The sequence below is a fragment of the Adiantum capillus-veneris genome, chromosome 11, assembly GCF_014529385.1.
Source record: "Adiantum capillus-veneris isolate H3 chromosome 11, ASM1452938v2, whole genome shotgun sequence".
In the NCBI taxonomy this organism is placed as follows: Eukaryota; Viridiplantae; Streptophyta; class Polypodiopsida; order Polypodiales; family Pteridaceae; genus Adiantum; species Adiantum capillus-veneris.
Genome location: NC_140941.1, coordinates 101,167,635 through 101,181,289, shown reverse-complemented (window position 1 = coordinate 101,181,289; position 13,655 = coordinate 101,167,635). Strand labels below are relative to the sequence as shown.

The window sequence follows — 13,655 nt, the reverse complement described above, 5'->3', positions numbered from 1 at the left end:
CGCAACGCAGAATGCGCATGAAAATCAGCACTTGCTGGCACAAAGGCTTTGCACATTGCGCGCTTGAATTTTTCCCATGTCGGCGTTTGTTTTCCCGAGGCAACCCGATTTTGCCACCAAAGAAAGGTAGTGTCTTTTAGAGGGCTAGTAGCTAAAGCTACTTTTTTTTGTTCCGTTATGTCCAGGTTATTAAAATAATTGTCCATTTTGAATATCCATTGATCAATCACCCGCTTATTGCGTTGACCATCATAAGGTTCGGGGGGTTTTATGTCCACTTTTTTTTTATTAGATTCTGTGATTAATCGAAATAAATATTTAAATCCTTATGGGCACCAATTGTGCTGTTTTTTTGCTAAATCTCTATCTTTTTACTTATGAGTTTGATTTTATGGAGCGTCTTGTCCTTGCTAACACTTGCCTGATATTTTTGCACAAGTTATGGAATGTAAGACGCTTTGTAGATGATCTTTTTGTTCTTGATGTTCCTTCTTTTCAAGATTGTATGTACTTGAATTCGAGTTCTGTAGGTGGAGGAATTTATTCTAAGGAGTTTTGTAAACTTAACTGTACCACAAATAGTGATTGTTGTGCCCTTTTAGACCTTAAGATTTTTCAAACTCTCTTGGATATCTGTGATAAATGCCTTGAACCTTTGGAGGTGATGGGCATACTTAGCCATGATAAAGGCTGAGTATTTGTCAAGCTAGAGCAAAAATACTAGAAGCGCTAGAGGTCAAAACATCCAAATAGTGTGTTATTGAGTCAAACAATAAGTGGGCTTTTAAGCTCCCACTTTTATTGAATTTACTACTAATAGAAACTCAGCTCGGTGGTTTTACAAAGTACGTTCAAAGCATGAATGACTTCTATATAAACCTTCACCTACTCTTGGGCACTGGCGACGTGAGTAGGGATGTCATAGCTGTTGTCCAAGCTATGCATGATAAAGGTGATAATCTTATTCTTCCTGTTTGGACAACCAGCGAAGTTGAGGTCATATATTGTCAAGTTTGGATCTTCGTATTTCTTTGGTTATTTTTAGCCTCTTCTTTGAGGTTTGTAGTAGTATTCATCTTTAGTATTTAGCTTACATTAGGTCTTAAGATTTTGTTCCTTTAGAAGTTGTTATGTGGAGTCTGACCTGATTTCTAGGATTAAGTCTTTGAGATGTCTTATCCTTTTTAGTTTAAAGTTGAGTACTTGTTTCAAGTTTTTGCCAAGTAAGCTGCTTCAACTTATTTTGTGTATGCCTTTTCTAATATATATTTTTTTAATTTGAATAAGTAAATAATGGTTTGTTTTATCTAGTTTTGTTTAATAGCAAATAAAGTGTTTTTTTCCTTTTTTCCCTCGTGTCTCTTGCTTTTGTAGTTTTATGAGTGTTTTATCCCCTCTTATAATTCATGAGTTTAGACTATTCTGAACTTATGAAGGTATATTTAGTATGCCTAGTTGTGCCCCCTGATCCCCTCTGTATATCCTCAGATACACCAATGGTTGAACTCCTCGTTGTGTAGAATTGAGGTAATATATAGGCCAATGCAGTGAAGGACAGTGTGGTTATGCATTCAACGACTTTCTTCTTATGCTGTTCAATCTTCAAGCCCTCTTGGAGTGAAGTGGACAGATCTTCTTTTCAGGCTGCATGTTAATCTGTTTCATCCCCGCATGCCATCTGGATTTAGGGCGTGAACTGTGAAGGTGTGCGCATCATGACTGGCTGGTGAACTGTTATCCAAATTATTGTGGGTAGTCATGAGGAAGTCTTGTAAGGATGGATGAGCTAGTGCTTCTGAAGTACATTAGTTATTTTTCATGAAATTGTAGGATTCTATGGAACAAGTCCTTTGCAAACAAGAATTTATTGTAAAAAATGAACTTTCTACTTACATTTTTGCTAAGTCAAGGTGGTGGTTGTAGGCACATGGAAGGCTAAATACACACACGGGGGCATCAGGTGGTGTTGCTCAATTAAGAAGAAGATTTTTTCCTCAGGTATGTAATATAGGGGTTCAAATATATCTCTGTATTAGCTATATCTTCATCACCCACATATGCAGCAATTTTTTATCTGTTGAGTGATGTCTCTGTTTTCAGTGCCTCTCACACCATAATCTGTGTGTGTGTGTGTGTGTGAAACACTTATAGCATACTAGTAGTATGTATCCAAGTAGGGGCGACTCCTGATCAGTCAACTCCACATGCACCAACACGGGCTCATTTTTGTGTGTCAGGAAACCTGGTAAGTCTCACTTTCTGATTCTCCAGAGGACATTGATAACTCTCTTATAATTCCTAAGTTAAGACTTTTCTGACCTTAAAAAAAGGTTTCTATTTATTTAACTTTGTATAAACCTGGTGGCTCTCACTTTCTGATCATTCAAAGGACACCATGAGTTTTGCCACGCTATCAGATTTATGAAATGCCCGGACTGTTAATGTGAGGTTTGTGTATAGGAGAGACATGGCCTCACCATAGTGCTCTTTTTGAGGGTTGGGTGCACCCTTGAGGCCACTCCGGTCATGTGTACATGGCCTAGTAATCTCATTCTGTGTTAAGGCTGCCCTGGCATGTGTTTCTTACATACAAGGATTACGTCTTCTTGATTGGTTGGGTAAAATCAAGAAATCATGTAAGAAATTCACTGGAAAAGACAGGGAATCAATATAATAGATGACCTTTATAGGCACCAATCTCACTAGCAAAATGAATGAGCTATATCACAAACCAAGTGTCGTGACAAGGATTACACGTTTGGAACTAGATGAATGTGATGGAAATAAAGGATGTTGCCAAATGCATAAGGCAAACATAAAGTATAGATGGGTCTCCTGTCCAACTAGGTGAGAATTGAAAACTTGTTTGATCATAGATTTTACTGCCAAAGTAGAATACCATGCCTTTGCAGTCTCTTGGGATTGTTTCCTACGACGTTAAAATTCTCTACTTCTTTTCTCTTCTCTTCTTCTTCTTCTTCTTCTCTGTGTATGTGTGTGTGTGTGTGTGAAGATGAAACATAGCTCGATTTCTATTACAGAGCTTTTTTGGAGATGCCCCAAAACGGTCCTGCCCAGGCCTTACAAAGCTCGATACATGAGTAGGCATTACCCCAGGTTGTTGAAAATTACATACAATGGCCAATAGCTGGAACAAGACTGAAAATGCCAGAGAAATAACCCTGAGCTTCCTCGTTGCCTAAACCCTTCAGCTCCGGAGCATTATTACTAGTTCACAGAGGCCTTAGCAAAGTCTGTATTTGAGCAGCGCTTCTAAAAGTGCCTTGAAATCCTAAGGAGGTGGTCCCTAGCAGATTCTGAAAGATGAGCACCTTGAAACTGGGCCATTGACCGCACCAAGGATGTATTTAAAAAAGACACCGTTAAGGGAACCATCTAGGCAGTTGAATAACACTAGGATTAGTGTGAAGAAGCCACGATTAATACACCGGGACAATGAAACCATCAAGGAAGGGAGGCCAGAACACATTCAAGAGGGAAAATCTTAACATCTAACTTCACTTGCTCAAGGTGGCCATCAAGTTTCCAAGGAGAGACTTAAAAGGAAGGACATCATTGACAAGTCACAAGGCTAAGAACAAAGACCATGAGGAAAGCACTGTAGAACCCTTGATAATGAGACATATCCTCCCCTAATGAGAAGAGAGAAATAAAGAGACCAAAGAACAACAACAAAAACACACTAGAAAAGAAGAGCAAGGAAAACCAAAAAAAAAAAAAAAAAGCTGACAGGAAAGCTGCAAGAAAGGGAAAATCATTAAGTGCACGTGTCCTTGGACCGCAACTTATAAATGATGATGGACAAACGGCATAGTATATGGCAAGGACGTGGCAAGCCGAAGCAAAGCAAACATGCCCAAACCTAGACCAGACTCCCACGAACTAAGAGCACACAGAAAGAGAGGTAAAGGAAATACGCAAACGACAACGGAGTTGTAAGAAAGTTGAAAATCACTGAGTAGTTGGTAAAGACCTCGATCGGCAAGAGAGGTTGTACATCACACAAACCAAGCAAAGCCAACAGGAAAGTTGCAAGAAAGGCAAACGACAAATTACAATATAAGGCAGAGGCATGTTAGGTAGAGCATAGCAGAGCATATGAGCACTAATCAGAAAACCATCCCACAAATTAAACACCACATAGCAAAAGTGAAACACACAAACAACACACACGACATTGCTTTCAAGTGTACGACAAAGACATCTCTCTCTCTCTCTCTCAATTATTCTTTCTCATCTTCTTCATTTACTTGTGTATCCTCTTCATCTTTTGCAAGATGCTAGTTCTAATGATCCACCGTGGTGCAAGTCTGGAGTAGTCGCCGGATAAGATTGCTTGATGTAGAAACAATCGGCTGAGCTTGCTGAACTGGATGCCAACTCTTGACAGATGGTGAAATACTAAACAGACTTGAAATCATAGAACCTAGAAGAACTTAACTTTGAAAACACTAAAGATAGAGACGTGATTACCTGCATAGATAGGGGCGAGAGGTGGAGTTTCTCTATGAGAAGTGGTGGTGCCTAAGGCAGTTAGAGATATGTCATCACAAGATGGTGGCATTCTAGGTTGCATCTCATGGTTGTATGGCCGCACTAACCTTGCATATACATTTTAGTCCATTTTGCCCATTTATTAGCTGTTATTCTGATGTGGCACATTACTAGCTTGAGTCAACCCTAAACTCAGCATCCCGATGGCTCTAGGTCAATTTATCAGTATAGTGAGCCCTGAGACAGAGTCTCAGTTATCCATTTGTTTGGCACCCACTTGAGCTAACAAGTTATTGCTTCTCGATCATTCCCTTCCATATACATCGAGTTTGTCTCCTTTGTCTTGTGCTTCTATATTCATTCGTTCATGTTATCATAGCAAGATGTCACGTGCTCATGTCTCTATGTGCCACATGGACATGCCATTACTAGGTCTTTGAAGCCAAGGTTTGTAAAGTCCAAGTGATTTTTGTGAGCTTGTTTAGAGGACTTGCAAGTCTGGACTAGTCCATCATATAGTCTTTCCCAGTTTTGGAACCCTATTGCATAAATGGTTTGTACACGTGTTGCATGGGTGTTTTTACACTTTGGAAGGCATCCAACAATAGGAGCATGTAGATTAGGTCTAGGAGAATATGTCAATTCAAGTCCTTGTTCAAATGTATCATCCGTTTGTGAGATATGACAAGAATAGGGCTAGAAACCGTATGTGTGCACGTTGCACTTACTAGATGGTACTTCATTTACTAGATGGCCACCAGAAATCAAGGTGACTTACCCCTAACTAAAAACCCTATCCGTCACTCATTTCTCATAATTTTTTAGGGTGCCTAGTATCCTTGTTCATCTAGCATTTTGTTGCTCATCACCCTGCTCCCCAGCATAGTGTTTTTGGCAAAAGTTTGTCGCCTAGATCTGCCCATCGTTTTTGTCAAGATTGCACCTCAACTGCAGCCATGGTCGGCGTGTATTGTCAGCCCATTGCAGCCTCCTTGGAATCTTGCCCTTTGTTGCCCCATCCTTTGTCACAAACTGCTGACGTGTCAAGCCATTGAAGACCCAAAGGATTAGGGCTCCTCGAGCCGAACCCTAGCCAACCTGCAAATCCCGGTCGAGGGGCCTAAATCGTAGCAGAATCTGAAGAAGACTAAGTTCTTACCAACTTACAGATCCTCACCGAGTGGCCCAATCGATAAATAGGGTTAGTATTAAAATCCTAATCCCCAACAACTTGTGGTACCCCCGTTCGATGGGGCCTAAAGCAAGACATTCCACACACACACACACACACACAAACTAGTGCATAAAATGTTGGCGTGGCTGCTACATGGATATTCGGCAAATTGTGTGGGCATGTTGATGACATGGCAGTGTGATTTAGTGATGACGGTGGCATGACCTAAACCACAAAAGGGCCTAAACCGTCGCAAGAAGAAACAAAAGAAGTTTTTAGTGACTTATAGTTATGGCCGAGTGGCCCATCTAACTTAAAATAAGTTGTTACAACTTATGGTACCTGGTTGAAGGGCTTAAAACTAATAAAAATAAAGCGTGGGACCCAAAATTGCGAAGGAGCTGATGACGTGGTAGGCTATACGGACGCCCGCGATTTGCGGAGCCAACAGCTCTCGTGGCAGCACGTATGGACAGCTTTTGGGCGCTTACTTTTGGGGCACTTGATGCTTTTAGACTTAATCTTTTCATGTAAGAGCTTTTGGGCATGGCCAAGGGCCTTTATAAGTGTGCCATGGCCTCCTCTTATGGCAGATTTTTGCTTGGAAGCATTGCGGAGAGAGAAGACCCTTGGGCATTACCCTCGGACATTCTACTTGTTGAAGCATAATAATAAAGAAACTCCGAAGGGGGGCGCCAGTTTTTGGGGCCATTGCATTTGGGCGCGGAACTCCATTGTGTTGTGTCGTCTCTCTCTTAGTTTTATTGAGTTGTCTCTCTCATGTGTTGTACTAGATCTTTGGCTTGGAGTGTCCGAGTCTATTACAACGGTATCAGAGCTCTAACGATTCTTCTTCTATGGAGGATCTAATCCTTTTACGCGCAGCACACATGGATTCAGTTGACGAATCCCACCAAGAGGAAACTGTCATGCCTGATCACTTGGGCAACAAAGAAATCAACGGGGATTCCGATGGAAGTCGACCCCTTTTAAAGGAATGGGAAAAGGAGTATGGTCCACCTCCACCCACAACTTACGTAGAATGGAGATGTAGCGTCAAGAGGATGTCGACAAGTGTGCTTGACAAATGCTACAATACTCCAATGACCCCCAGTACGCGAAAATTTTGGCGAAGCATCCACTTGATGAGGTGCACTCTTGATGGCGTGCCGCTATCCATTCACCTCTTAAGTCGGCTCTAAAGAAGAAACGTACACTGGTGGCATCTAGATAGAGAGTATACTCAGAGAATGAATGATGAAGCCGTTGAGTGTCGAGTCAGTAGATTCATGAAGACCAAGAGGCAGTCGTGGAAAAAGAGTCGAGCAACATCTATCCCGGCTACTTGGGTCGCAAATCTACCTTTGAAACCAAAGTAGCGTGTTTGCTTCGAGGATGATACCAGTCCATCATCGTCCTCTTCTGATAGTTCAAACAGTTCCTTGCCTGTGACTCAAGTGATGAGAACAGAAAAGACAAGAAGCGGAGAAAGATTCAGAAAAACAACAAAGGCAAGAAGAAGGCAAGAAGAAGGCAAAGAAGAGCAGATCCCGCAGGAAGTCTTGAAAACACTTTGACAGTTCAGATGAGGACTCCTTGTCCTTTGAGAGTTTAGATTCCGATGAACCGATGTACACAACGAAGAGAAAATATCTGTACCGAGCCATCTACTACGACTATCTTGAGGATAAGGGCAAAATGGCCAAGGATTTCAAAGAGGGTGGGTAGGCTTTAAGGTAGGCTTTAAAGTTTGATACGTTTTTAGGCTTTAGGGATACCCATAGGGTCCTTGCCTAAGATCTTCTGTTTCTTATGTCTCAGATCTGCATTTTTGCAGCCCGCATTCAGCCCTTGATTCCTCTCACATTTGCTGTGCATCCATTAGTGCATCCATTCAGCCTCGGAGGCGCTTCATCTAAAAGGGTTACTGTAGCTACATCATCCATCGAGTCGAGTAGAGTTTTGCATTGAGGTATTGCATTCGTGTAAATTCCATTTATTGCATAAATACCATATCAGTAACGGTGGGGGGCCCTTGAGAGGGACCCCATCGGTGCATCGGTGCTTTTTTCTGCTCTCTCTTTATCTCTTTACATCTCTCTCTCTCTCTCTCTCTCTCTCTCTCTCTCTCTCTCTCTCATCTAAAAGGAACTATCCATGAAGAAAGTTGCATTCATTAATGCAAGAAAAGAACAAAGGATCGTGGAAGTGTGAATTTTTGGTTGTATCTTTTCACTGAATTCAGTTGCATCTGACACAAAAAAGCCGTCAACTGCTTGGAGGCCCTATGACATGCTTCAAGAGGCTTCTGTGAGAGATTTGATCGGGATAACTTATTTCTATTTATTGGGTTTTTGCATCAGCCCCCCCCCCCCCCCCCCCCCCCTTCTCTTGCAGGATCTAGATGTTGATGGGATCTGGCTATAGATACTTGAATGTGCGAGGCCAAGGGCTGAAATCCCTCAGTTCTGAGGGATTCTGCCACAGAAAACCTTGCCCCCCCCCCCCCCCCCCCCCTTCCGTGCAGGATCTAGATGTTGAGATATTGATGGGATCTGGCGATTTGAATGTGCGAGGCTAAGGGCTGAAAACCGAAAACGATAGGCTGGTTCTGTTGCTGAAGCTGGGGATGAGCCGATGATTGAAAAAACGCTGTTGGTGGTAGATGGAGAGGAAAACGCTAGTGCTGTTGGGTACTTGTACTGCAGGGGCCCGACTTGGTTGGAGAGGTGACCCTATATAGATAAAAGAGGCTGGATAGAGTGGTGTCTGTCTGCAAGAGCCCCCATGAATTTTAATAATGCTGGCTGAAAATGTCACTTCACAATAAGTTAATTACTCATTATAAGAGGTGCTTCACATGCAGTTAACTACCTGACCGGACTAATACTAGACTGTGGGAACACTCCCTAGTGCCTACACCCTGCAAACACTGGTGATGTTCATGTGCAATCAGAGGGTATGCAACTATGCTAAAGTGCCTAGACATGCATGTCCTGCGTACATGCCCACGAAGGTACCGGAACACGTGCTAGGCTGTCCTAAAATGCACATAGGGTTAGATGTGCACATGACATTGTTCTTTCTTGGGTAGAGTTTTTGTCGCGATTCTAGAGTCCATACTGACTTTCACGATGCCTCTCTACATGGCTCCTACGACTATGCTACTACTAATTCATGCATCATGTGCATCAGGTTCCTCCTCCAGAAAAATTGACACCTTACAATGACCAGAATTCTCTATTTTTATGCAGTTTTTGTTGAGGAGTACAAGAGTGTGGCCCATGGTCACCATGTTCTGGCAAGGGTGAAACTCTGAAATTGTGGAACTTCTAAAACGATTTGTGTGGTGCTGAAACGGCCCAAATTAAACTTGGGTGGAAACACCTCACAAAGCTGAGCCGTTTTGGGAAATGAATGTCTCTTGATTTTTATGTATTGATGATACTGTCCAACGTCTTATCTCCACTAAGGTGCAGCCTGTTTTGAGAGGATTGTTAGGTCTCTTTGGTGCATCTCCAAATCAACCTCTTGGTAGCTCTCTGAGGTAGCACTAGCGAAATACCAAAAGGGGCACCAATGTTCTGGGCAGCCTGGTGTCGGTCTCTCTCGTGTTCTCTCTCTTTCACTATGCATGTGAAGTGCTGTATTCCATTTTCCATCCATGCTTTGAGACCATTGTCTTTTGCAAGTTGGTTTGCACATCATAGAGGCGCTCAAGGAGGAGCCACATAGCGGCAAAGCGTGTTACGGAAGGCTTCTTCAACTCCAAGCCGGAGTAAGTGCGATCTATCGCAAGTACTCTCACCTTTTTGTTAATGAAGTTGACGATGGAGAGGGCTTGGGATAGAATGTCCTTCACCCAAGGTAAGTCGCCAATGTCCTCCAAGAGGAGGTCAATGCAATGAGATGCACATGGAATCCATACTATGTGTGGATACTCCGCCTCTAGCTTTTTGGCCATGGAAGCACAATTGGAGGCATTGTCAGTGATTACTTGAACGACGTTGCTTGGACCGATCTACATATGGAGAAAAAAGGAAAGTGAGAAGAGCCAAGGCAAAAGACAAAATTGAAAATAGTAGATAGTTGAGAGTGGAATAAAAAAATTTACCTCTTTTATGGCTTGACGGAAGTGGCGGTAAATGAAGGCACCCGTGACCTTTTCCCCCCTTGCTCCCGCATCAACCGCTCGCAAGAAGTAGGTGCCAAGAGGGCATGAGACAAGGATATTAATGATTCCCCTCTTCTTGCGGTCACTCCATCCATCGGTGAGAATAGAGCAACCATACTTTTCCCATCCGGCACGCACGGGGTCAAGAGACTTGTTGATTCGTGCCCTCTCTTCATCAAGCTTCTTGGTGTGCATGTCATGGTATGACACTCCCATCCACCCCTCACATGGACCAACCGCGGCAATAGCCTTCACCATGCGTTTCCAACGGTCCGTGCGAAGAATATGAAAAGAGAGATTGCACTCAATGATGGTGCGTGCAATCTCTTTCTCCGCTTGTCGTTGCCTCTCTTTGAGAAAAGACAATGGACGGGAAGTTCCACCCACCGCTTGTGCAAGAGTAGCTTGCTTTGGAGGCCGCCCACCATGACTTTTTTTGCTCTTCTTTGAGACGCTACCTCCGTCAGTGGAGGCCATGGTAGCGGCGCCGGATGCAACGGACATTGATGGAGGAGCATCCTCTCCCGAATCGGAGACATCATGGTCGGGCGGCACCACCTCCTCTGATGCCTTTGCAACCCCCTTGCGCGTCTTCAAGGGGAGATACTTTGCTTTGCACTCTTGGAGAATGTCGTCGGGGATATTCGGACAAGGGCCCGCTTGCCCTCCCATCTTGGTCAAGTGGATGATAAGGCGGGTGGCGCTTGAGGTCATGGTCTTGGAGCAATATTTGCAATACCATTTGCAAACATTTTGCTTACTCTTCACCCTTTCAAAGTAGCGGCAATGCTTCGTGAAGGCTTCATGAAGAGCGGGCGGCATTATGGAGAGCTTGAGGGATGGGGAGTGATGAGAGAACTTTAGAGTAATGGAGAGCTTGAAGGAGATGGATGGAGATGAAGGGAGCTTGAAGGAATAATGGAGAGCTTGAAGGAGATGAAGGGAGCTTGAAGCCTTGATGGAGTGTGGGCCTTGAAGCCTTGGCCCTTGATGAATGGAGAGAGCTTGAGGGAGCTTGAGTAGGGAAGGAGATGAATGAGAGAGCTTGAGGGAGATATGGAGAAGAAGAGAGGGTGGGCAACCTTATATAGGTTTTGAGGAGAGAGGGAGAGGAGGGTTAAAGAGAGAGCATGATTCAAATTTCATGTGCCATGGCCATGGCCCATGTGGCTTTGTGTGCGTGCGTGTGTGTGTGTGTGTGTGTGTGTGTGTGTGGATGTTGGAGAGAGAGAGAGAGAGAGAGAGAGAGAGAGAGAGGGGCTTGATGCATCATGCATTAAGGGCCTATGATGCCCCAAGGCCCCAAGGTCCCCAACGTTCAAAAGCTGCAGCCGTTAGGCGCTCAAAAAATCGGAATCTCAAAACGGTCAAAAAAAATATGCAACGGTCACTTTTTTTTAATCGAACGGGTCCCGTACGGAACGGACGGAACGGACGGGACGTTCCATTGGATGAATGTGGACCACCCTGGCCGTGGTGTAAAACACCATTACCTTGGTCTTACCAAGGTTCACAGGCAATCCACTGTCCCATGCAAATACATGCAATGCATCCAAATGATGCTGCATCCCCTCTGGAGAATCTGAGATCAGCACAATATCATCATCATATAATAGCAACGGAATCCATGTCCCTGCAAGCTAAGCACCTCTATCACCCTCTGCCTGTACATAATCTAAAAACCCATCTACATATATCCCAAACAGAGTCGGAGATAGGGGACAACCCTACTTCACCCCAATGGTAGAGTGAACCATGTCGGACATGGCTTGAGTAGTGCGTACCTGTCCTACCACTGTCCTGTATAAAGCTAAGATCCCCCAAATCAACTCTATGGGCATCCCCATGTCTTGCAATCTGCGTATGAGTCTGGCTCGTGGCACAGTATCAAAGGCTTTGCGAAAATCCACAAAGCTACAATATATCCTCCTGCCATGGTGTCTACCCTCCTCAATAATGGCTCTGAGTGTCAAAATATGGTCAAGAGTGGAGAAACCTCTCCTGAACCCTGCCTGTCCTGTTGCCCGTATGCCCCCTCTCTCTACCCATCCACTCAACTCATGCTCCAGAATTGATGCATATAGCCTAGCCAGAGTGTGACCAGCCATGATGGTTCGGTAATTCCCGGGAAGCATAGTATCTCCCGACTTGAAGATAGGCACAATAGTGGACATACTCCAAGTCTCAGGGAAACCCTCGTACATGGCTCTATTAAACATCATAGCAAGAGGCTCTGCAAGCATATCTCGGACATGGATAAATTGGTCTGCTACCAGACCATCATGATCCTGTGCTCTTCCCGTCTTCATGTTGTCAATGGCTTTCCTTACCCTCTCAAAAGTAAAGAAAGTACATGTTTCTGGGCATGCCTCTAGAGGGTCAGGCAAAGGTGACTGCCCCAATGCTGTATAGAGAGATGTAGCATATTCCCCCATGTCTCTGTGGAAGTGATTGACTCATAAACAGCTGATACAGATCACGCTCTAGTTGAGATAGGTAAGCCCTCTTCTTTCGTCGCACTAGGCGGCGAAAGATAATCCGTGACTGTCTATGTGTAGTAGTACCCATGAGCACCTCTCTCTGTAATCTGATCCTCGTCTCTCTACACTCCTCATCATACCAACTGTTTTGAGGCATGCTCCCAGATCGTTTGCATGTAGGCTGGCTGTGGGGGTATGCCTCTGATGCTGCATCGTGGAGCGTCTCTGTCAGAATCTGGGTGAGCTCATCTAGTGGCCGTCCTGGCTCCTGAGTGCATAGCTTCCTATATATCTCATCAATGTACACGGGATCCGTCTCCCTTGTGAAGGTATACCAAGTACGTGTGGAGGCCTCTCCCAATGGAGTTGTGTTGAACTAGAATGATAGAGTGAAAGACAAGATAGCATGATCGACTACTACCCCAACTAGCCTAGTCCCACCATGAAATCCTGAAAGGAAGGAATGAGTCCTAGCGGAGCCATAACATAATCCACTGTACATGCCGATGTGGAAAGCATGTTAAACCACCTGCAGCGGGGAATCTCTGTAGGCCATTCAAAATGGCCAATCCATGTGCAGTCCCCATATTGATCAAATATCTGCCATACTCGGTGTGCTCCTCATCTTGTGATAATCTAGACAGGCCTATTTCTGTAATATCAAGTTCTCGCATCAACTCCTCTGAGGTATCATAAAATACTGTTTGATGATGGGCAATCCTAGCATTGAAATCCCCCAAGATAATAATGTCGCCATCTCTGGAGAACTCCCATATATCATCATCCAAAATAGAGAAGGGGGATTGTCCTCTAGGTGATGCATATACTGACGTACTAGGAGGGAAATAGCAAATAGCGATGTAGAGAGATCTATTTGTCTCTGCCTTCAGTCTCACCCACATGTACCTAGCATGTTCATCCCTCCAAGCTATATGTATCAGTGACTGTAGCTCCTCCTTGAATAAGACTGCCACTCCTCTTGAACCTCGTCCTCTGTGCTCTGATCGAGTCTCCTGTCTAAGTTGTCTCCCATCTATATCCGCTCACATGGGGCATGGACTGCCCCGGGGCCTGATGTGTCTCAGAGTAGAAATAATGTCTCTCCCTGTGAAACTATCCTCAAAGGCCCCTACATCAAGGCGCAAAGATCCATTTCAATTCCATGTAGCCACTCTGAGTGCGATCCCATAGGTCTCGCACTGTCATGCGGGACGCTTCTCCAAGATAACCACTCGTCCATCCCTGTAGAAGGCCACTTTCCCCTTCTATCGAGCTGTCATTATCTTGGGCATAACTTCTTTCATACGAGCAA

At 44.2% G+C, this 13,655-nt stretch overlaps 1 protein-coding gene across 1 annotated transcript in view; it reads left to right on the top strand.

The window, feature by feature from the left end:
• The window catches only part of LOC147447738 (outer envelope pore protein 21, chloroplastic-like), a 55,481-nt gene that overhangs the window by 33,079 nt on the left and 8,747 nt on the right, over positions 1–13,655 (top strand). The window contains exon 2 of the mRNA XM_086523451.1: positions 1,924–1,998. Coding sequence (XP_086379577.1) covers positions 1,924–1,998 — 75 coding nt within the window. The remainder of the gene's footprint in view (positions 1–1,923; positions 1,999–13,655) is intronic.